Raw genomic sequence first — 25,729 nt, forward strand, 5'->3', positions numbered from 1 at the left:
AATTTTCATTTAAGTAATTTTGGTTTTCGTTTTATACTGTATAATTGTTTCATTGAAACTATGTTTTTTAAAAATTGGATCGAGTTAATGTTTTTTTTTTCTAGTTAAAAATCACAATATCTGATATATTAACATATGTCAGCTTCCTACAGGAACCCTAAGGGTCTGCCCACCTGTGATGTCATAGTAAGGAGGGGCTTTTCTTCAGCAGACTCCTCCCTCGGTATCTCCTTCATCACCATGGCAACAGCCTTATCTGCCGCCCTAGAGCCTTTTCCCTATAACAGCGAAATCAACAATGACTTGTATCAGGAGAAATCTTTAACTTGTTATTTATCACAAGATATTCTAATGTTTAAAGAACAATCCAACATAAATGAAGAGGTAGGCTGCTGCAAGTGAATCTTGAGGCTTTTGGCTGAGGAGAAAACACATAAAATCTGAAAAAAGATTATTTGTGAACTTTTTAGTTAGCTACTTTTTCACCTTTACAGCTGACATATTATATTTAATTTTAACATAGTATTTTATATGTATAATATATTTTAAGGCATTTACATGACATGACAATTTTTATAGTATTGATTTTAAAACACTATGGATTGCCTGTTATGTTCATTTAAAATTGTTCTGTATAACCTCTAAGTGTTTTAAATGACAGTAAGGAGTCTAGGATAGGGATTAGGATCAGGGTCTCACTCCCACAGAGGAATTTTGCTGGGTGGTCTCTGGAGTCTGTCACTTTTGATTGGATCGGGCACAAGAAATAAATGTGTCATAAAACCTCTAAAAATTCGTCAGCAGCCTAAAGTCACAGGAATTCACCCAGCTTGTTTATTTTGGGGAGGTACTATGGAAAAAAATCAACTCTCAATGTTCTTGAGATCAAAAAATGTTAATAGAATTTTAGAAATGTTTTTTAATTGGAGAATCTCATAAATCCACATGTAAATAAAGGATGATTAATAATAGAGGCACTGATTTACTGACACGTACAATTTTTTGGTCTCACAGAAACATAATTATGGACTGTAAAGGGGTATGCTGGCTTTCTATGGTTTTAGTTTACCAGATTATTATGTTTTTGAGGGTAGATAGGGCATAATAGAAAAAAAAAAAACAGAAAACAAAATATCACCTTCCCAACCCAATTAGCAACATCTCATACTATGTAAAAATCAAATCATCTTTAAGCACTTTAAAAACAAAACTTCCACTGTCCTTGGTCTGTGGGCAGAGCCTCCCTGGAGAAATCAACCTTATACTAGGTACACATGTGAATATCTGTGTTGCAAATTTATGTAAAATACAGATGCAGCATACAGAGATACCATAGGCAAGGAAACAAAAATGGACATATGAGGGTCCGTTGTCCGAAAGGAAGTTAAGAGCTAGGGTCAATGTTAATTCCAAAGATTAATAAATCTTGATAGTCTCTATGCAACTAAAAAGGATAGACTTACATTATTATCTTTGGTTTGCACAGGGCTTTAAGTATTTAGAAGGTGGGTTGCCTCTAGGAAGCAGAACATCCATTTTTTTCAAGCGTGGCCTTTCTAAAATGTAACAAGTGGCAGTTTTTATTTATGAGAACCAAGAAAAACTTTGTCTAGTTACTACATTTAAAACTGTGTGAATCTCTTTACCATGCTGAAAGCTTGTTTCTTTGGTTTGTTAACTTAAGAACTAGCATTATTGAAAAATAATGTGTTATTTCTATGATATAATATCAACTATTAGAGATTTTATTAAGCAGATATAACAGCAGTAATTTTCTTAAGTGGTCTGAAAAGTTTATATTGCTACAATGCTTAGATTAATTGAATTCTGGAAGAATAAAGGGAAACAGTGGTTAACTGCATAACAAATTGGGGTACATAATGATCCCAAGTTTTTCCTTTAGTAAAGCACTGTCATCTTCCTAATAAACATACAGTTCTGAATTCTGGAAAATGATTCATGGCACTGCTAAACTATTTGACATGTTTTCAATATGTAAAAATTACTTAGATAAAATATTATATACAATAAGCTCAGTATGTCTTTATAAGCTACACTCATTTACAAACTTTATATAGTTTAACATATTTTTGCAGCATATTTTTTCAAAAGAGCAAAATCATTTGTGAAGAATTCTTTCCATGCTCCAAGAAGTGTAATAATACAGCAATAAACAAAGTGGCATGCTTATATTAAATTCCTAACATATTTTAAAAACATATCTAATGTTACAAGTTATAATTTAAAAATAATAATTCAGATTCTTTCCTTGGGCTAAGAAAAAAAATCAATTGATAAGCATCTCAAAAAATTTCAGGTCAGTATTTCAATATACTATTTATTTGAAATGCTACCAATCCGTAAACTATGTATAGGTATTTTTCACATGTGCAACTATAATAGCTAGAATTAGCAACGGACATGCCATTTCACTAAAACAAAACCAAACCAAACCAAAACAAAAATTAGTCCTTTCATGCTGAACTCTAGAACAAAGCAGTGGTCAGCTAGAAAGGATATATAATAAACACATGCGGTGCTTTTTATTTCTTGCAGAAAAACCCACCAAAGCCAGGGTCAGGTCACTTTTTTGAAGACAGTGCCACTTTTTCTTCAAGGTTACACCTACTACCTGAAAAAAGTCATGACACCCAGGTTAGTGCCTGCTATCAACTTTGTTTCCTTTACAGCCTCTTGGCTTTTGAGTTATCACCCGATGAACTTCATTGTTTCTTAAGTGTGGTACAGCCCCAGAACAGAGTGGGAAGGTTGGCCACGTGACATGTCCACAGTTCCAGACAGAGTTTTTAAAACCACTGCCAAGTCATGTGAATGCACTTACGTGTCAAAGCAAGATCCCCCCAGGTCATATTTCCACCTCTACCTTAAAATCTTAAAATCAAGATTTTATCTTAAAATCAAGCTGTGTTATTTCTGACTTGTCCATTTATCTTATGGGATAATGCTTCTAGAATTCAGAACCTGGCTGGTAACTGAGTTGGCAATTCATGAAATTATACAACTTGGCTTATCAGCAGCTCTGTAGGACTGACAGTAATACAACTGTGCAGGTTTTACTTTTCTTTTTTAAATTCAGTGACTTAAAACATTGTAAGAAAGAAATACACATAATTATTCATACTTCAAGTTCAATTTTCTAAATATAACTACACCAAAAGATCAATATTAATCTATTATTTGAAACAACATGAGGACAGCAAAAAGGAAATATATACTGACTATACTCAAGCATATAAATGGATTTAGATTACATTAAGCCAGTATGCTTCTACATCATCCTAGCCACAACAGAAAAGAACAGTGAAACTTTGCAAGTTGATTATCACATCATGATACCCTCCAGAAATTATTTCAGTCCATTTCTTTTCAAATAATACTTCAAAATCACCTTTTTCCGCTTGCTCATTTAATCTCTTGAGATATTTTTGACTGTTTGGAAAACAGTATCAGCGTAAAGGGAAATGTCTTTCATTTTGTGTGATTTGCTTGAGAAAATTCTTTGATTTTTTAAAGTTTCTTTTATCGTTTGTTCACAAATGAAATATATAAAATTGTAGCTTTCCTAATAAATAATAATTCTTGAGAATAATCTTTTAATTTCTATTATAACACCAGGCATAAATGAATGAAACACAGGGGGTACAGTAAGTGACACTAACGTTTATTATGAAAACTCAATTTTGGCCCACTTTTGTTTTTTTAATATAGAATGTAAGAAACAGAGTAGATGGAATTCTCCAGGCAAGAATACTGGAGTTGGGTGCCATTCCCTTCTCCATGGGCACTTCTGACCCAGAGCTGGAACCCAGGTCTCCTGCATTGCAGGCTGATTCTGTTACTATCTGAGCTACCAGGGAAGCCCTAGAAAACACTGGAAGTCACCGAATCTTAGGCTGGATATCAGGCTGTGAAGGTATCAGGTATGCTCAGATGAGGTGCTGGCTCCAGGTCTGTCTTACAGGGAAGGGATCTAACCTCTTTGGAGAAGCTACTGTGTGCTGAGCACGCTGCTGGGTGTTTTGCATATTTTTATTGATTTGATCTCATGAGAACTCTGTGGGGTAGATGATATTATTGTCTTTGCTAGACAGCTGTGGGCTTTGAGGCTCAGAGACAGGGCAGTGTGATTTAGCCAAGGCCTCAGAGCTAATCCAGGATGGGAACCCAGACCCACCTCCCAGCCTGTGTGCTTCCTTGTCTACCACTCTATTCTCTCTCCATCTGGCTTTGTGAGGCTGAAATGGTCAGTAAGAATTAGCCACCCATAACTTCACTCATGAGCACATTTCTAAAAAGATGTGTTTGTTTCTACTATTTTCATAGAAAACGAACCTAAGCATCTCACGTATACACACTTCTTTCTCTTCTGTAGATATTAATAGAGATTTATAAGTTTTAGCATCTCTCTCTTTTTAAATGCTAATTCAATGCCACTAAATGCCATGTTTACTAGAATTATCGGGAGATCTATTTTGGACACATGAAATAAAGTAATTTCAGAGTGACTCAGTAAATCATCAGCAATTTTCTAGTTGCTGCTACTATGGAATTTGTAACTTAAATATTATTTTTATCATTGTTTTAAGGATAAACTACAATCAAGTTTATAAGTATGAATGCATTGAATATATTTCCTCATACATAACATATATGTAAGCAAATACCTGCCATTTGGATCATTTTAGCACAACTGTTTGAAATGAAATGATATTCAGTATTGCATATGTTGAAAAATTATATATCTCATAAGCTCTAGCCCCTGGACTTACATGCACAAACTAGTCACAAAAAGGCTAATTTCTGATGGCTATTCTTATTGCTTATGTGCAGAGCCAGGATAACCTTTTTTACTCGAGAAGGTAAATGTCATGGAAAGTGTCATGCTCTCTTCAAACTTCTCTTTCAACACAGGAAAATGTCAGAGCAATATTCCTTGAATGGTGGCGATCTCTGCCTACCACATTATGTTCTTTCCTAGTTGTGTGTTCCTGTAGATTTCTTCCAACATAGAGTAGGGCTCAAACCATTCTATTACAGTAACATTTAACTCATTCCCTTCTTGCCTTGTCAACAAAATGTTTTCTAAATTGTAAAAGTGGTACAAATAGAACTAAATCTGAACATACTGGTCAATCCTTGTTTCTAAACATACTGAAGGAAGCACAGATCTGGATGTAAATAATTGGGAAGCATGGACAGAATTCTCTCTTTTCTTAGTTAGTGACTCATATGTGGAATTCACAAATCATAATGAATTCACCACTGGTTCAGTGATCTGTTTATAGCTGGAAATAATGTGATTATTGATTCTTTATTAAAGGTAGTCAAGTTGCAGTAAAAAATTGATGCTTTTAGTTAAAATAATGTCACATGGCATTTAAAAGAAGGACATTTAGTTGATTCTCCATATCTTTCTTATTATCATTTTTGTTTTCATTGTAGCATTGTTTTTTCCAGATGACTCTCCAAACCATCACCTTTTCAGTGAAGTCTTCTGGTGTGAATGAGGACTGATTCTAATTACATACTATGATATAACTCCCATGGGGCTCCCCTGGTGGCTCAGTTGGTAAAGAATCTGCCTGCCAGGCAGGAGACCCCGGTTCGATCCCTGGGTCGGGAAGATCCCCTGGAGAGGGAATGGCAAACCACTCTAGCATTCTTGCTTGGTAAATCAAGATTTTACCAAGCCCATGCACAGAGGAGCCTGGTGGACTACAGTTCATGGGGTTGCAAGAGTCAGACACAACTTAGCAACTAAACCACTATCATATAACTCCTTTATCTTCAGTTTGTGTTATTGCGCACTTTTTGCTGTATGTGGTGTATATGTATGTGGTGATGGGAGAGCCATGGACAACCATTTCTTTAATTCTAAACCTTTACACATGAAAGTCGCTGGGATTTTAAGCTCTCTGCATGCACACTCACTGTCCTTGGCCTGACTGATTGCTGTAGGGGGTCTTCATGACTTTTATAGGTCCTCAAACTTTTGCTTTCATGGGACCCTTTTTCCATAAAAATGTAGAAGGTTGTATTTTATGACTAAGCTGTATCAAGAAAAACATAATCCAGACCAGATTTGTTATTAGTATTACAAATTCCTTATTATAATAGTCATTTGAGGGATTCTGATTTTTAAGAAAGATAAAATAAAAGTATTTTTATGGGTGCTTAAGAGTATCTTGGGCCTTCTGAATTGTGTTCACTGTGCCTGGTATGTAAGTTGACCCTGGGTTACTGTCTTCTCAACAATCAGGGTGCTGCCCCTGGAGCTGCTCTCTCTCCCACCCCTAGGTGGCCCATTTTGGCAGTGACTGCTTCCACCACCCCCTCAGCACTTCCATCACGGCTGTTCCTGCCCTAACAGGTCCCCTAACCACCACTCCTGCTCTTACTATTCTTATTAGCGTTCAAGGAGTCTCCCCTAAATCTCACAAATCACAATGGGTGCCCAATCAGTAGCTCTCATCTTGTAGTTCTTAAAACACACAGAAAACTTGGAACATTTAGTCCTGAAGCAGAACACACTGGTGTGTAAAACTGATGGTGACTCTTAAAATGTTGTCTCTCCCCAGAAAATTAGGCCTCAGCACTGTAGTCTCTCCCGCCTCAGAGTGTCTTCTTGACCATCCAAGAGTACTTTTGATGAAGCGAGTCAACATCTTTTATTTAAAAAAAACAAATCAGCCTTCAGTGATCTGAGTCACCAATTGGTTCCAAAATACTCCTTGTCATTTTTTCTAATTACACTTAGAAAAGGGACTTGGGTCCTTTGAGGAACAGAATTGCCCCATACCCAAAATTTCTGAGTTGTACATGCAGATTAAGCTTCTCCAGGGCACCTTGCTATATAAATCAACAATACTGAGCTCCTTAATTGAGAAAAAAGGTTCTGTGACTGTTTTATCAATGAAACTACCTTGTGTGAGCAAAGGTTGTGGTTGTTTCTTTTGAACTACTTGCATTATTTGGTATAGTGATAGAGACTCAAGTTTGCTCAGTATATACAAGTAACTATTAAAAACCTTTTCAAATTATTTAAGATATTGAAATCACATAATATGGCCAAGTTTGACAGAAGGTGATTTTGAATTACATAAAAAGTCTGAATTAGACATTTAAAGAAATTAAATAGTTTCAAGTATCTAAATAAATATTCATTAAAATTAATAAAGTGTTGCCAAGTAAAGATGCTTAAAATTGGCTCTGAAGGACAGATAAGACTTCCTTCTCATTAATAAGATCCATTTGCTCACAATTTACCATTTGTTTGTTCTCTGGAGAAGATTAAACATTCCTCATCTCACTCCCACCTTACCCCCAGGCTTATTTACTCTGCTTAGCAAGCTTTCCTGATAAAAGGTCAAAGTCACAACACTTAGTTCCCAGTCATCTATAACAGTTCTCAATTAGTGAAGTTTTATTATCAGGCTTACTCTGATTAATGTCACTCTAAATTATTTGGAACCTATTTCACCTTAATATTGAGCTTCTCTATTATGCATCTGCAAGCATCTTTTGCTACCTAAAGTGGTCTGGTCTAGAAAAATTGTTTTCTTTTGACCTTGTTGGCTTTATGCTGAGGATGACATAAATAATACGTATTTAATAATTAAGAAGTAACTGTAGAATGTGGTAGTAAGTTTTCCTTTCTAGTATGATAAATCCCAAATTTGTAATTCATATTTATATAAATATATTCATGCTTGAGAAGCCTTTGATGATTGTGTGAATATGTAACCAAAAACATACAACAGTAATTAGAGGGTTATATATGTGTATGTGTTAGTTGCTCATTCGGGTCCAACTCTTTGTGACCCCATGGACTGTATCCCGTCAGGCTCATCTGTGCATGGAATTCTCTAGGCAAGGATACTGGGGTGGGTTGCCATTCCCTTTTCTAGGGGACCTTCCTGACCCAGGGATTGAACTTGGGTCTCCTGCATTGCAGGCAGATTCTTTACCATCTGAGCCACCAGAGAGGGTTAACTTTGTTATTTTTAATTCATTGTTAAATACCTCAGATGATTTGCAAAACAGGCACCTTTTTTGGGGGTGGGGGGTATTTTTAAGTAAAATGACTGAAAACATAAAATCCTAAAGATTATTTTGTTATTTTTTTTCTTTTCAAATACAAGCACTCCAGACTTGTATCTGATGTGCACAAATGGATGGATGTCCAAAACTTAAGAGAAAGTAAGGTGTTATGAGAATCATACATCACCAGCATGGATAATTGCTTAAACTCTGCTGAATCAGTGGTGTTTTAGGGCATAGGGACAGGTGAGAAAAGGCCTATTCCTGGAAGGGGTTAGGGGAAGAGGTATTAAGGTCTGGTTTCTCAGTCTTTGTAATTAGCCAGGGTGATATCCTGTACAAGATAGTAGAATGTGGAAGACTAGTGGGAAGGAAACTTGGCAGGAACCATGTACAAAAAATTGATTTATCATTTCTGTCTTTCCCATTTATTCTTGATTGGAAACTTTTCCAAAGTAAATATAATGAATAAGAATCCCTGTAGGTAAATATGTGGTTAAGACCATGAAATAGTTCCCTTGAACTGATTACCTATGAAACTCTTTCTTTTCAGTGATTAGATGCATCCCCCAACTTCACGGGCTTTCCTGGTGGCTTAACGGTAAAGAATCTGCCTGTAGTGAAGGAGCCGCAGGAGATGAGGGTTTTTGATCCCTGGGTCAGGAAGATCCCCTGGAGGAGGAAATGGTAACCCACTCCAGCATTCTTGCCAGGGAAATCCTATGTTCAGAGGAGCCTGGCAGGCTACAGTTCATGGGGTCACAAAGAGTTGGACACGACTGAGCACATACACACATCCCAACTTCTTGCCCCTAGTAAGTAAAATCTATTTACTGTGGCTCAGACACTAAAGAATCTGCCTGCAATGCAGAAGATGTGGGTTCAGTCCCTGGGTTGGGAAGATCCCCTGGTGAAGAGAATGGCTACCCACTCAAGTATCCTTGCCTGGAGAATCCCATGGACAAAGGAGCCTGACGGGCTACAGTCCATCAGGTTGCAAAGAGGTGGACAGAACTGAGTGACTAACACTTTCATTTCTTTTTTTTTTCCAAGTCAAAAGAAGGAATTTCATTCCTCTACCAAACTGGAAGCCTTTAAATGTTGACTGTTGTTATCTTAGAGCACAGAAATTGAATCCCACCTCCTTTAAAAAATAGATGTAATTACCATATGGTAAATGTATTATTACCAAAGTTTTGAATTTGAGATAGCAAATTTATGCAGATGTCATGAGGTAGAATTGCACTTTGTCCATTTTCTTTCTAGAGAAGGACTTGTAACTAGTGAACTTGAATTCCCCTTTATGAATATTTCAGGCTAATTCTATTACTAATTTATGAATAAGAGCTGTGGACTTGGAATCTGACTATTCAGTAGCCTTCTTTGTAGCTTTATTCATTTTCTGGCAGGTTTAAGTGTTTTTACTAGTTTGTTCTCCAGTCACCAAATGTCCCAGTTTTGTTGATATAACTTAGGAAAACTAAATTACAGAAACTAGGTTAAATTCACAAGCTACTAGCAAAAAAGTTCTGAGCTAAGGTACTCCATCTACCTGACTTACCTGAAAGAGCTCTAAGAGAGAAGCTGAGGCTTTCACCATTTCTGTTCTAACATTATGGATCAGAGTCTAGCATCTCTGCTTATCTTGATAGTCCTTTGGGGGTCATAGGCAATATGCAAGTTGGCTCCTCCCTAATGCCTTCTGGTTCCTTAAAAGGATTAACAGTCTTTCTTACTCTGTGGAGAGGAGTTAGGGAAAGTATGAAGAGACCTTGGAGTGGGGAACCCCAGTCACTGTGTGGCCATGAGATTAACAGTGTATAGAGCCAGTGAAGCCTCCATGGTCAATGGAAGGGAAAGAAGGATGGCCACGTGGCATGTTGGCACCAATACTGGGACTGGAGTCAGAAGACAAGTTTCAAATCTCAGCTCTGCCTTTTATAAATTATTCTCTCTAAGGCTTCATTTGACCTTCTGAAAGTAAGATAGAAATACTACCTAGCTACTTCATAAATTGTGAGAATTAAATGAGTGTATGTATGAAAGCACTTCCACAATGCCTGGCAATGGTAGGTACTCGATAAATATCAGTCATGTACAGATGTGAGAGTTGGGCTATAAAGAAAGCTGAGCACCGAAGAATTGATGCTTTTGAACTGTAGTGTTGGAGAAGACTCTTGAGAGTCCCTTGGACTGCAAGGAGATCCAACCAGTCCATCTGAAAGGAAATCAGTCCTGAATATTTATTGGAAGGACTGATGCTGAGGCTGAAACTCCAATACTTCAGCTACCTGATGGGAAGAACTGACTCATTTCAAAAGACCCTGATGCTGGGAAAGATTGAAGGCAGGAGGAGCAGGGGATGACAGAGGATGAGATGGTTGGATGGCATTACTGACTCGATGGACATGAGTTTGAGTGAGCTCCGGGAGTTGGTGATGGACAGGGAAGCCTGGCGTGCTACAGGCCATGAGGTCGCAAAGAGTCGAACATGACTGAGTGACTGAACTGAACTGAACTGAACTGTGACTGCTGAGTTCATGGACTCTGTGGTCAAAGTGTCCTTATGAAGTAGGTAGCAAAAGATACAACACTGTTTGTGAGATTCATCCATGGAGTAAGTAGCAACAGTTATTACATTCCCTCCTCTGTATACTGTTTCATCATCTGAATATACCACAATTTATCTATTCAACTGTTGATGGACATTTGGGTTGTTTGTAGTTTTTGGTTATTATAGACAACACTGGAATGAACTTGAGTTCAGACGCCATAAGAAACAAAAGAAGGGTAATAGGTATGAAAGTAGTAAAGGTATTTCAGTAACAGCAACAGAGGCAGAGAATAATCACAGTATGGATAAAAGACCACGGTTGGGACAACCCAAGTCAAAAAGGACTAATAAGGCACAGAAATCAAGGATCCAATGCAAGACTGAGATGCTGAATCTAGCCACCAGGGATAACGAGAAACCAGTTTCTAAAGAGTTGAGATTATAGTTGTTATGGTATGAATTATGTCCCTCTAAAATTCATACACTGAAGGCCTAACTCCCTAGTAGCTCTGAATGTGACAGTATTTGGAGTCAAGATCTTTATTAAAGTGGTAATTAAGTTAAAATGAAGTATTGATGTTAGGGTGGGTCCTAATCCAATATGATCGGTATTCTTATAAGAAGAAATTAGGACACAGAAGGAAGGTTATATGGAGACACGGGGAAAAGACAGCCGTCTATAAGCCAAGGAGAAAACTGCAGAAGAAACCAATCCTTCTCTCACCTTAATCTCAGAATTCTAGTCTTCAGAACTGTGAGCAAATAACTTTCTGTTGTTTAAGCCACCCAGCCTGTGGCACTTTGTTTTTGACGCCCCAGTAAACTATTACAATAATGAAACAACTCCCTGTGATTACAAAGTAATCTTACTTTTGTATCTGAGTAAACTGTTTAAAAATATCCAAAGACAATTCAATTACAGGTTTATTTTATTTTAAGCCTTCTCAGTTAATTTCCTCTGTGATTTCTAATCTGATCAAAAGGACTTCTTAGATATGGGAATCTAGAAATGCTAAACCCACCAGAATTGCCACTTTGGTGATATCCCATCTGGGACTATGACCTAGTAAGTGTCAGGAAGTATTGCCTAAAAGAAATTCAAATGAAGACTATGCCTGGAGTGGAGTGGTCAGGCAGTGCCAACAGGAGTTGTGTGTTCATTCCCAAACTTGAATTGAACTTTTAGCCACATGATCTCAGATTATACATTTGGAACTTCTTGAAAAGAATTTTCTCGTGAAAAACAAATTTCTTTTGATTTTGAAATCTGAATGCTTCCAAATTTTTAAATTAATTCCCAATTAAAAGTTTATTAGATTATATAACTTTTAGAGACTTCAATTAGATAATACATACATCAGCTAAATATCAGTATATAATGGTTATGTACATAAACAGAATAATTGAAAAAATAAAACAATTGGAAAATAATATGTATCATAGGTAGTTTTTTTTCAAAGGTTCTTGCTAATATCTCTGCAGCTTACTGTGGGGGTAGAGCCTGCAGCTTGTACAGAATGAAGATGTCACCTGGGTTGATGTCCACAGGGGACTTTAAATGAATCAGGATCCCTGGAGTGCCTGAATGTCTTTCTAATCATCTAATCTGTAATTCACACTTCTATTGTTATACAGATGATGTACTAGTTCAGTTTGCTGAGATGTCAAATTTTCTGGCTAAAATCACAGTTTGATTAATTTCAAATATAGGACACATAATTATATCAATAGATAAATGAAACTTGCTCTTGAAGCTTCCATTTAAGTGCTTATTGAAAAAACAAACTCTTAATTCTCTCTCCCACTGCATGCTTTGAAACCATGAAGGTGAAAGGCTGGGTTAGGAGGACAACCAGGTAGGCCATTCTGGCCGGTCAATGTTCTAGAGGTTTTGAAGTCAATATTTACATTGCGCCTAGTCTCATGGCCCATTCTCCATATTACATATTTCTATTTTTGAATTTCTCCTTCAACTGACAAACTGGAACAGGAAAAAAATAGTCGTCAAGTTTTGAATTTTTCTCAGGTATAATTCCACCAAGTTGTCAAGGGATACCCTAACTCAGCAGTGTGTGGCAACATGGCTTTATACATATGTGGTTACTGAGGTTAGTTAGGTGTGGTCTGCGTTGACAAAGCATGGGATATGAAGTTGGAAACCCAGGGTTTGAGATATAGAAACACTATTTTGCATTTTTGTGTGACCTAAGGCTGAGAGCTTAGTTTTCTCAATTGGAGACTGAGATTAGTATTAATAACTGCCTCACTGACTTTGCAGGGTTTTTGTGATGATCAACTAGATAACATGTAAAAGCGAGTATTCAATATGCACTAATAATTTTATAAATCAGTGAAATCCCATTAGCTAAGTAAATTATTTTCTACATGTACTTGGGAGTCTACAGTATCTTCAAGAGCTATTTATTATTTTAAAAGAATAATTTGATAAGGCTACACTGTAGTGAAATGAAAAAGTTAATGAACTTCCCCTAACAATAGGAAAACAAGGCAAGTCTGGATCTGGCCCATTAAGGTAGCATTTGCAAAACTCCAAGGTACCGTTAGATTGCTGATGAATTCACAGACTGTGCTGTGTGCTCAAAGGCTGACAAGTGTAGGGCCATATTATGAAACCTATTCAACCAAAGTTATGTAATCACAATAAAAAAGATAACTTTCAACTTTCAAAGTCTAAGAAAGGATTCAACATAGAGGACCTTAAGACTGTCAAAACATTTCTAGAAGTTCCAAAAGTATGTGTTTCTACTAACGATCTCTCTGGTTTGTCTAATGAATTATAAATAGGCACCACCTTCATATCTTGCTCCTAATTCTGAAGGACTAGAACAGTTTGGTCAGCCATTGAGTTCATGGAGGTGTTGAGTCATTTCTACACTCTATTTTAGGCAGATTGCCTATATCGCCTATACTGGAAATATATCTATAATCTGTGTCTCAAGTCACTATAAATAAGCAGAAGAATGATTTGATAATATTAATTTTAAGTTGCCTATGAAGTTTTTCTCAATCTGTTAAAGATGGATTCTCTGCTATCCCGTACATTTTCTTTCTCCCGAATTTCAGACACATTATCAAAAGAAATTAAATTAACATTTAAAAGAGATTTGGCCTGAACTCATTTCAACCTTCTAAATAATGCATTATGGTTTACTAGGTTCAAAGAGAAAAGCAACTACATGATACTGATATTTCATTAGATAGACTGAAATTGATTCTAATTCTAGATAGATGTTATGTGTATAGAAGTTAATTTCTCTAAGACCCTAGTTATCACATCAACATATGCCAGAGTTTATTAAGCTTTTAAAAGGTTCCCAGAAAATGTAAAAAGTCTTAGGGTCTCCACTTAAGATATTCCTCTAAACACTAAATTGAAGAAAGCTCAAAAAGGTTTAAATCTATCAAAATTTATTTGTCTGAAAATTCACCATTAGTCTTCCCTCCCCCACAGATTAACAATATCACACTATTTCCTTTTAGTCACTTACAATCTGTTCAGTTATAATAAAACCAAAACCCAATTAACCAGTATCCTCAATTAATTTTTCAAGAAAATGTCATGATTAGAAGAAAAAATTAATTTACAAACAAATAAACTCATTTGAAGGATACTAAAGATTCCAGGTTGTGCCCCATACTCAGTATACATTCAGCTCATCTCTGACAATTACATCTGGGTACCACTCAGTAAGGAGAGATACATTGAGTAATAGCCCTGAGGATTGTAATATCCCAATTCGTCAAAGAAAGAATTAGGTATAGAGTTATTTTATTTAGTAACATGGAAAGAAGCATTAATACATTTTAGAAAGGTCTGACACTCAAAAGCTTGTATTCCCCTTTTAGTCAATCTTGATGTGATGAAAAATTTCAACTAATAACACTCAAATAGTTCTGAGTGTCTTTGTTAATTTAAATCTTGTATTATTTCACCAGACTCAAAAAACCACAAAGACTTCTTTTTAATTTCTTATACTTAAACACTGTTTTTCCTCAAATGTCACCACCGAAGTTTAGTTATTTTAAAGCCTTCCTATTTTTTCCCTTGGTCCATCACAGATCACAGTTGCTTCTATGTGTGACACATTTATGTATGTCATAAACACATGCTCTGTTGTATTTAAATATATATTATATATGTTATATACTACTATATATATATATCATGGCTAATTTATTCAGCTGAATAAAAATGTTAGGTTCATTTTCTAGTTTTATTTCCATCTATAATAGATGTTTGTAAAAACTTTATTGCAAATGTCTTTTAAGAGATTTTAAATTTCAGTAAAAATTTAGCATACTGGATTGTAGAACTTCCTATATTAAAGTCATCAAAATGTAGAAATTCTAGAAACACTTTTTTCTGCTTGACCTTTCCAATAACTTAAAAAGTTTCTTTCAGTAGGCTTAGAGTTATGTTGACCTTTTTTTGGAAAAGGGAAGATAAAGTTGTTTGCATGCTAATTTTCTTAGAGAAGATTTAATTGGAAATAGAAATGCATTTCTTGACTCTGGATATTTTAATGTCATAGGGTTTCAGTTACAATAATAATACGAACTATGTCACAGTAAACAAAGAAAGTGACTGACAGGTTTTGAAAGAATTTAACTCGTATTTCTCTATTATGGGTTACTGTCTATTTAGATCTGTTTTACTTGGTACTATACAATTTTACTCATTTATTTTTCAGTTTAAATTCTGTGAAGGTATATAGTTTTATTTAAAAATTATATCATACCATGTGAATATTTTTATATTTTTCCCCTTCTCCAAAATGAACAATGAAATTAGGTACTTCATATGCTAGGGTCTTTTATAAATATGGTTTCTCTCTGGTATCTGTGACTGCAGAGTCAAGAGCAATAGCTGACAAAAATATACGGACTGGATCTTTCCTTTGATTAACATGGTTTCAGAAATTTGATGCCTTAAGTGCAAACACAGTTCTTATAATGTCGATCTTCCTACAGGGAATCAAATTTCAACAGAGGACAGTCCAGATTCTAAGAGCTGCACGGCATTCAGGAATGCTCTTCAGAGAAGGAGCTCTTTGTGCCTTTTTCCCTGGTTAGGTCTGCAGGATTCTCCTCCATCACTTCCTCTCCTGCAGCTTCCCTCTCACCAGCTACTCGGCACCACTCACCACGCCAGTGAAGGCTGTATGGATGCAAGTTTCTGCGTCTCTGCAGAGACTGATTTCTTCACTTGGAAGTCCCATCTCCTCATCTCTACATGTTGAATTCAATGCCTTCTTCCAGATCCTGCTTAATCACAATTTTTTCTTAGTTGAGGTCTAGACTGTGATCTCCCTGAAGTTGGCCAGAGTCTTATACTCTGTTTTGTGTTGCTACGAGCACAGTGTCTTGTGGGCACAGGGGTGCTAAATGAAGGCTCTTTGAGTGAACAAATGAAGGAAGGCATGGGTAGATGGATAGATGATACATAGTCCTATCTGTCTAAGACTTGTTGAGGTTTTCTCCTAAACCTGGGTTAAAGAAGTATGACAGCACCTCCTTCCCATAGTCCTCCTCCCTTGAGAAGCAGTTGGAAATCTTGGCTCCTGGCTAAATATTTAATGGAGTCCTTACCCATGATAATTTAAAGCCCTTTAATCCCACTGTAGTAGCCAAGAGAAAGGCTATTATGAGTTTATACTCATCCACAGGCTCTTTTCATATTTTCTGCAAAACCTGTTATGGAGGTGGTGGAAATCACATTAACTTTGGATTAAAACATAGTAGGAATTTGAAATAGGGAGAAAGGATAGAAGATTATCTTTAAAAAAAAAAACAACCCTCTGCATAACTAAAAAGATTAATTTGGTGGCAATTTAGTCCTTTCTTCTACCTCTTTCCTGTTCAAGTTACATCCCTAAACCTCCAGTTATGTCTGCTAGAGACACAGGTACCTTCTATAAGATGCAACATTTTTGCTTGTAATTGAGGAATAGAGCCATGTTCCACATGCGGCACAGTTGGTAAAGAATTCGTCTGTCAGTGCAGGAGACCCAAGATTCTTTGGTCCATGGGTTGGGAAGATCCCCTGGAGGAGGGGATGGCAACCAACTCCAGTGTTCTTCCCTGGAAAATTCCATGGACAGAGGGGCCTGGTGGGCTACAGTCCATGCGGTTGCAAGGAGTCGGACATGACTGAGCATACACATGCACGAGGAATAGAGCCATGTTCCACATTCATACTGATAAGGTATGGAAGAAGGAGAGAAAACAGAGAAATGACTTGTATGTTTTGCTTTGTACCACATATGAAGAGCCCAGAACAGTGCGTGACACAGAATAGGTTGAATGAATTATTGAAAATCCATAAGCACCAATGTTAAAGCAGAAGTAGGATCTCAGAGCCAGAACACTTGTTTAATTGCTTAGTTGTGTCTGACGCTTTTGCTACCACATGGACTGTAGCCCACCAGGCTCTTCTGTCCATGGGATTTCTCAGGCAAGAATACCGAAGTGGGATGCCATTTCTCCCCTGAGGGGATCTTCCCAACCCGGGGATCGAACTTGTGTCTCCTGCATTGCAGGCAGATTCTTTACCAATTGAGCCACCAGGGAAGCTGCTAGAACACTTAGTGTCCCCTAAATTTGCAGAAACCTTGTGAAGTGGTGCTGGGATGGAGAGGCATTGAATTTCATAGCACAGGAGTGCTTTAGTCAATCTTATTTTGATCCTAAGATTCAGGGAGACCCACTGACGTAGAGGTTACATATAATAAAAGAGGAGAAACTAACTTTAATCAAAGATGCCTGAAGGAAGGATCAGTGCATTCTTGTTCAGTGATACTGAAACCAACACAAATTAACTCAGTGGTGAGAGATATGCAGAAAATCACCCAATTTTTGATGATTATTAGAAAGAGTTGAAAATTGCAGTGATGTTTTATGTGGAAATATTGTGATTATGTGTTCTGCCTGGAGGAAGGTAGAAAGCATTTTCTGACTTCCTGAGTTAAACAATTTCCTGAGCAATATGAGGAGAGTCACCCCTTGAGAAGATGGCTGTGTGCATTAGATGTGCTCTTCACTTTGACACCTCCAAGAATAAAACAATTCTTTACTTAATGTTTAACAATGAAAAGAGCAATTTCTAATTCTTGGGAAACTACTCAGAACTGTAAACTTATCTGAAGAGTGTCAACAAAGAAGAGATAAACCTCAAAGCATCTAGTTAATTAAAGAAAGAAAGAAAGGGAAGTCGCTCAGTCATGTCCAACTCTTTGCGACCCCATAGACTTGTAGCCTACTAGGCTCCTCCATCCATGGGATTTTCCAGGCAAGAGTACTGGAGTGGGTTGCCATTTCCTTCTCCAGAGGATCTTCCCAACCTAGGAATCTAACCCGGGTCTCCCGCATTGTAGGCAGACGCTTTACCGTCTGAGCCACCAGGGAATTAAAATAGCTATCCAAATGGTATTAAGTGTGTTATTATTTCCAGCTGAATTCTCATAAACATTTCTTTGAAGTATGATTATATCCTCATTTTAGAAGAGAGGTACTTGAAACCCACAAAGAATAACTTGTCCAAAGACAGGTACCTAGTAATAGTACTAGTAGTAATAATAATCACTTAGTGGGCATCTAAAATGTACCAGGAACTGTGCTGAATACCTTACATATATTTCTACAGTTCCTAGGTCACAACGATCCTTGGAGGTGTATACTTTTATTTTAACCATTTTACAGATGAAGAAACTGAGACAAAGAGAGTTAAGCAGAAAGAGCTCTTAAGTCTCAGACCGGGACAGGAGCCCCGAGTCTGACCTCAGGCTCTGTGTTTTTAACTACTATGTTTTATTGTCTCTCATTTAGAAGTCAAGTTTGTGTAACACCGAAACTACACTCTTAGCCATGCCCTCAACTACAGCTAGGTTCTCTATTTAGTGATACTTCAGAATTTCCACTGCAGTTTATTTCTTCCTTGGACAAAAGCACATGGATTCCAAGCAGCCGTGTGTGAATAAGTTTCTATTGTTAAACAGGCCACATGGGTGGTGGGAAAGGGAAGCACAAGGATTTGGACACAGGCACATTCGACTCCCAAACCTATGTTTGCTCCTCCATTCCACGCTGGATAGCTTGATAGGAAAAGCCCTGAACACACCATGGCATAGCAACTTCTATAGTGTCACTGAAATGATTCCTTTCTGCTTCTCTCTGGACCAAGAGGCAGAAAGTCTAGGCTTAAATCTCAGCACTTCCACATCTGAGGGTGTCACTTTGGGTAAAGTTGCCTTTCTGAGCTGTCTGTGCTCTCATCTGTTAGAATGTGAATACCTACTTTACAGGGCTATGTGAAAGAACACAGCCAAGGGAGTGAAAGGTGTGGGTGTTTGACAGACATTAGTTTCCTTTTCTTTCTTGCTCTTTTGTCTCTCTCTCAGGCAAGACAAGAGATATCACTGTTTTTAAGTGATATGAGCACTATGCTACAATTGGTATATATTCGTGTGTACTTCATGAGACATCCTCAGGCTATAGAAAAAAGGGGTCCTCTGAAATGAAAATATCTGAAAATTTTTTTCAGTCTTCAAGTCTGACTGAATTCTCTAAGATACCCCATATTTCAGGCCAGCTCAAGCCCAGCCATGGGTTTGGAAGCACATTCCACAGATAGGAGGACTTGATCAAGTACCATCTCATCCTATGCTTTTGTGACTTCGCATCTGTATATCCTGTCTTTTGTGTATTTGTCATTTGTGTATACTACAATTACCAGCACAAAGGGGAAGGCAAGGTCAGGCAGGTAACAAGACACTCTGCCAAATTCTTTACGTTAGAGATCAAATCGAATTCTTAAAACACCCCAGAAAAGTAGGTCCTAATACTTCCTATAGTGATGCTGAAGGTTGAAGTGACAAGTTGGGATTCACTCAGGGTTGGTCTAACTCTGAAGCTGAAGATCTTCTACTATGGGAAGCTGCCTCCCTCTAGGTACTTGATAAACAGGAATTAAATGGAAATAGGTTTTAGGCTCATGAAAACCTTTCCCAGCCAGAGCTACTCCTTGTTAAGGGATAGGTCTATTTTGGTGAATGTTATGGGGAGACTTCACAGGCACTCTTGAGTCAACACTTGATGGAACTCAGGCTCTATGTGCTTGCATGTAGAAGTTGCAGGGTCAGCATCTAGGAGAATGCTTATTTCCATTAGAGTAATTTGTCTGCAAACAGGATAGGCTGCCATTGGGTGAGGAGTTCATGGTGGGGACATATGTACATTATATTTCCATGTGTTGGAAGACAAGCTTAGCAAGGGCTTTCACTCAACTCTCTTTGAAATGAAAAAAGGAAAAAAAGCAAACAGCAAATAACTTCCTTAAAATGGTTAGATGTAACTTCCTTAGAACATTTAAATGTTAGAATTGTCTTTCTTAGCTCTAGAGAGAGACTTGATGAGATGTCCTTCAGCAAAAAGAATAAGGAACAGCCCTTGTAGGTTCCTGCTCCCAAATTTGTTTTCTAGAGCCAAATACTCTAAATAGGAAAGAGGGAGCCCCAAGCTTCTGATCTGGGAAGAATCTATCATGGTTACCATCTCTCTGCTTCTAATTTGAACTAGCTCTCTCTCCTTCCAATGGCTCTTCTTGCTTCATCCTTTTCTTTTCTTAGAAGGAAACTCGCTTATGCTTCCCCTTTCCCTTTTCAACTTCCTTTTGACTTAGGTTGGAGCCTTGATAAAATGAAATTTGTGCTCAAACATCCATTCCCTTATCTGTAACAGAGAACCTGAAACATCCATTTTTTTGAAGCAAAGTTTAAGTCAGAAGCATTTAGACAAAACATCATGGTTTTAGTAGGGGAAAGAGGCATTAATGGAGAACCTGTTATGTGACAGGTATACATTACATGTTTGATCTAATTTAATCCTCACAAAAATCTTTCAAAATGAAGGTATTATTCTGCCCAAGTTTAATAGGAAGGAGATAGAGCTAACAGGATTACATAATTTGCCCAAGATCATTAGTGTCTATTTTTCAGAATCCCTTAATAAATTTTTCCTGTCTTCACAAACAAGTTCTAGGAGTATGAGATCGCCGTCACCTCAGAGAGTTCTTCACACTTCACAGATGCTCACAAATTCTGGAATAAGCTGATTTGCACCTTGCGATACAAATGGATGTAAGTTGGCTTTCAAAATTAATAAAAAAGAGAAAGAAAACACATAACAAACACGTGTGTATAGACTCAGTGCAGCATAATACAGAGTCAAAAGTAAGTCTGGTACAAAACGAATACCATGAGTTTCATTTTCCTAAGATACCTATTACCAATACTAATTAGGAACACTAAATCCTAATCAGTTACATAATTTCTGGTTTCTTTAAGACAAGAAACATACAATTGCTCTGGACACGTACAGCTCTTCTAAAATGCAATCTCTTCCCTCCTAGGGAATTCTACCCGACCAAAGGATACTAGATAATATGCCCTCTATCTGTGTGATGTCCTAAAAGTATCTTTAAGGGAGACTTGATAGTGAATGCATTCTATTAGGCTATTTCTCAGTGCGTCTTTCCACACCGGCCAGTACCGTCACACTAGGACATAATCTAGTGGAGACCCTCCTGTCAATCAGTTACGGGACTAGCAGAATGAAGACTGTTACTTAGGATCTCAGTCTGTAGAAGAGGCGCTCATCTTTCTGATGCTGGCAGCTCAATACTGAACTAAATTACAAATGTATTCTGGTCAACTGTATTTGCTGAGCTTCCATCTAAAGTTTTTCCTATCTAGGCCCTCAAGCTTTATGACTCTTCTTCCAGTGCTCTGAAACCCACGAAGTATCCTCACAAGCACAGTGGGAGTGAAAAGAGACATATGTGATCTGAGAATCTGAGAGGGATGACTCAGGCAGCATCCCCTCCCTGGTGCACAAGGGTAGGGACGGCTACTGTGTCATCTGGAGCACAGCAATGAGCACAGTCACTGGTCTTTCCTGATATAGCCTGCAACCATCTGGGCCTCCAACATCCATTCACATTCAGGCACATCCCCTACTACTCCAACTCCTACATCTTTTGGCAGGAAATACCCACACAGCTGGATGGGACTCATAGGATGTTTTTATTTTTTGCCTCATTAAGCTGTAGCTTTCCTCAAGCGATGTGTGTTTTCTTTATATTTTAGCCCAGAAATTGTTTCACCAGAAGAAGGCATCTCAGAGAAGAGCTTCAGGAAAAGGCTTTGCAACGGGCAATAAAAGCATGTTGCCTTGATTTATGGCATGTTCACACTGTTTTCTCTTCCATCCCTTGCAATACACAGGTATTTACTGTATTTTTTGTAAGAAAAGTTCTCTCTGGAGCTGGCGAGGCAGCTTTGTAACTGCTGGGCTGTGATTTGTTGCTTGCAAGATTATGGAGTACAGAGCAATAAGTCAGCCGGTCAGCAAACATTGCCAGGCACTGTACCAGGCTGAGGAGTTGGTGGTAAACAAGACAGATGTGATGCTTACAATTTAGAATCAATGAGAGATAGTACTCAAACATTTTCAAGTGTGATGAATACCATCAAGGAGAAGCAGAGGATGCTTTAAGAAGAGACCATTGCAGGATGTAAGACAAATATCTTTTCCTTCATTAGATGTCCCCAAGATAACATCTCCTTCTCTCGCTTGTCCAGTGCTGCCTTTACCATTTGACAGCTTGCCTGCTTTGACTTCTCATACCATATCTCTGTTTGAAGGACAAGATATTCACTGGAACTATTATAAGTTGGTGATCAGAATCCCATTCAACTAATTTAAAAATCTTCATTCATGTAGGAAGATCAACCTTGCCCTTGATGAAAAGAAATTTCATATTCATTTCATAGGAAAATTTAATTAGGAGCTTTAATATATTGGTTATTTGCTTTAAATTGTCTGTGAATCAGTCTGTTCAAAGACTTTGAGTGAATTCTTGATTATTCCAATAAAGGGAAAATTGGCATAAATATTTATCTGCTGAGAGCGGATTCATGTTCCTCCATAGAACATTGGGAACACTACCATTGGTAGGAGAGCAGCAGACAGTAATGGTTCTCAAATGTAGCATCTGCCTTATCCAGGAACTTGTTAGAAATACAAATTCTTGAACCCTACTCCCACCCTACTGAATTAGAAACTCTAGTGGTGGAGCCACCAAGCTGTTTTAACAAGACCTCCAGTTGTTCTGGTGTGTGCAAAGGTTGAAAACCAGGGGCACAATGGTTAAGATCACAGGTTTGGGATCAGACAAATCTGGATTCAACTCCTAGTTCTACCACTTAGTGGCTATGAGAGTATAGATATGAGCCTCTTCAAGCCTCTATTTCCCTATCTGTACAATGGGCACAGTAATAACAGTGTCTCCAACTTGTAATTTTGATATAAAAATGAAAAGAAGCAATGCTTGTAAAGTAGGTATGCACAATATGTATTTTAAAAGTGTTGGCTGGTATTTTAAATAAAGTTTTAGATTTTTTTTTTAAATCTATGTGACTGGACTAATGGGGTTATTGACCTTGTTTATGTGGAGGACAAGTTGGGGCTATATTTATTTCTAGTCACATGACATCCTGTTCAAGTAAACAGAAAATATCTAAACTATCATCAGTGCTATCAAAGTGTTTCAAAGACATAGAAATTAAGGTATATAATCAAGAGACATCTTTTGGCACCACACCAGGAGCACTGGATACAGAAGCTTCTCTCCTGCTAGGAGGTTTTCACAGGCTTCAGTTTTATCTGGGGTAGGTCTGACCTGGACCCCATCAGAGTGGCTTCTGCCTGGGGTCCTGAGACGAAGCCTTCCTTGTTGCCTTGGCAGCTCAGCTGATACCTGTCTCTTTAGAACATTTTATCCAAACCTCTCCTAAGGCATGGATCATTTCTGATGTGTATTATATGTATCATAGTTAATTATGAGCAGGCTAAATGACATGGAGCCTAAATCTGAATCATTTTCATACTGCTCTCAGCATCGATCATCATACCTAGCCCCTGGGAAGGGATCATGTCTTTGGAATGAAAAAATGAGTGAATGAATGAGTGAATTAATGTTTTCAAACTTAAGTGCAAGAGTTTAAAGAACATACTTTAAACTCTTACCACAGTAGACACAGTAGTGCTCACTGTAAGAAAAGAGACAAGCTGTCTTACCTTCCCCTAAAGTGAAATCTGATCCTTAATATTACTTTAGAAAGAAATGGAATCATGTGGATTTTACCTCCTAGACCCAGGTGGCAAATGCATATCCTGTTCTTATTAAGTACTTGTGATTTCAGGCCAATGATTCAATCTCTGAGGACCATGCAAAGGAGTTGGTATGTATTTTCCATACCAAGAGGTCAGTTGGTATGCAAAGAGATTGGTATGTATCCCTACCTGCAAAGAGGATGGTATGTATTTCTTTGCCACCTTATACTTTTAATATACTAATAAGATCAATAAAAAATTAGATTAATCTTTGTATATTTAGGGTATAGTGCACTGCACATAGGAGATACCCAATCAATATTTATTGAATAAATGAATGAGAGAAAAGAGGTAGTAAAGCACTGAACTTTGGCAGAGTAAGAAGAAAGCAATCAAGCAAATATAATAAGATGACTTATTTATCACTTTCATCTTAGAAACCAGACATTCTGGCTCTTTCTTAACTCAAGCTGGAAGACTCTGTGCAGAATCTGAGAAGGTAGAGTTGGAAAGTGCAGCACAGGGAAGAGTTCACATTAGAAATTCATCTTCCCCTTTCCTGGGGGGATGCTCAGAGGCCAGAGGAAGTGACTTGTTTAAAAAAGGTTTCATTGTCAGCAGTGTGCTTTCACTAATAATACTGGTTATTCTTTGACTCTGCATAGTGTTGTTTCTTTTCTTAATTTAATATTTTGAACAGGTGTTACATGGTTCAAAAATTTAAAAAATTAAAGAAGATATCTAATGGAAAATCTTCCTCACACCCTTATCACCATCTCCCTAATTCATCGACCCACAGCACCCCATCCATAAGTAACACCATGATTAATTTCTTATGTATCCTCCCAGAGTTTCTTTCTGCTTATGTTAGCAAACTCAGATACTATACATATTTTTATTTTCCCACTCTTTTAATGATAAAAGGTAACATTCTATACCAGTTATTCTATACCTTGCTTTCACCACTTAATACATCTTAAAGGTTTTTCTATATCAGTACATAGAGAATTTCTTCATTTTTATTATATCTGTATAATATTCAGTTGCAAGTTACTTAATTTATTTATATAGTATCTTATTAGTATGGCTTCCCAGGTGGCTCAGTGGTAAAGAATTCACTGCCAATGTGGGAGATGCAGGAGATGTGGGTTTGATCCCTGGGTCCAGAAGATCCCCTGGAGGAGGAAATGACAACTCATTCTAGTATTCCTGCCTGGAGAAGCCCAAGGACAGAGTAGCCTGGCGGGCTATATTTTCCATTGGGTTGCCAAGACTTGGACATGACTGAAGCAACTGAGCATGAGATCTTACTAGTAACAATTTTCGATTTTTTGCCATTGTAATCATTGCTTTAATAAATAACGTTGAACATAGTGCTACATATTTTCAAGGGAAAAGATTAACTCATTATCCCTAAATTTAAGAAAGTTATCTTGACTTTACCAGTAAATTTGTACCAATATTCTGTAAGTGTTAACATTTCAATTACTAATTCTATTATTCTATCTAACTCTGGCTACTCTCTTACATAATAATTAAAATATTTTGGCATAAATACATGCACAGATAAAGTCATTAAAGAAAATGTCAGCACAATGAGGTTTCTGATGAATTCTGTTGGAAAGCATTTTCTCTCTGTGGTCCACACTGTGTGTCATTTACCCCTCACAAACCTTCTCTCTTGATTTCAAACCAACGCCCACACAATGCTCCTACGAAGTCTTCTAACATTCCTGTTTCCTGCACTAGTATTCATTCGTTCAGTCACTCGGGTCAAAGATTTTGCAATTATCCTGAGTTTTCTCTTTCTCTCATCTCCAACATCCAATCTATCAGCAAATTTTGTCAACTCTACCTTTAAAATCAGTCTTGAACCTGACTGCTTCTCACCACCACCACTACTGCTGCCACCCTCCTCTCATC

At 37.4% G+C, this 25,729-nt stretch overlaps 1 protein-coding gene and 1 long non-coding RNA gene across 14 annotated transcripts in view; one reads left to right on the forward strand and one right to left on the reverse strand.

The window, feature by feature from the left end:
* Nucleotides 1-25,729, reverse strand: part of PEX5L (peroxisomal biogenesis factor 5 like) — an 817,344-nt gene that overhangs the window by 128,619 nt on the left and 662,996 nt on the right. For 4 of the 13 annotated variants that reach the window (XM_081571058.1, XM_081571057.1, XM_081571055.1 and 1 more), the window contains one exon: nt 174-278. The exons of 6 other annotated variants lie outside the window; for them this stretch is intronic. In XM_081571058.1, coding sequence (XP_081427184.1) covers nt 174-278 — 105 coding nt within the window. Of the gene's footprint in view, nt 1-173; nt 279-2,566; nt 2,633-25,729 lie in introns of those variants that run through there. 3 more of the 13 variants (XM_081571054.1, XM_081571068.1, XM_081571065.1) reach the window with 3 other exon arrangements.
* Nucleotides 267-25,189, forward strand: LOC145538660 (uncharacterized). Its single transcript, XR_014077152.1, has 5 exons — nt 267-384; nt 2,557-2,655; nt 20,666-20,769; nt 21,778-21,915; nt 23,896-25,189. It is a non-coding gene; the product is annotated as an uncharacterized LOC145538660 (long non-coding RNA).

The sequence above is a fragment of the Giraffa tippelskirchi genome, chromosome 2 (genome assembly GCF_054371585.1).
Source record: "Giraffa tippelskirchi isolate mGirTip1 chromosome 2, T2T-mGirTip1v1.2.pri, whole genome shotgun sequence".
NCBI classification, from domain to species: Eukaryota; Metazoa; Chordata; class Mammalia; order Artiodactyla; family Giraffidae; genus Giraffa; species Giraffa tippelskirchi.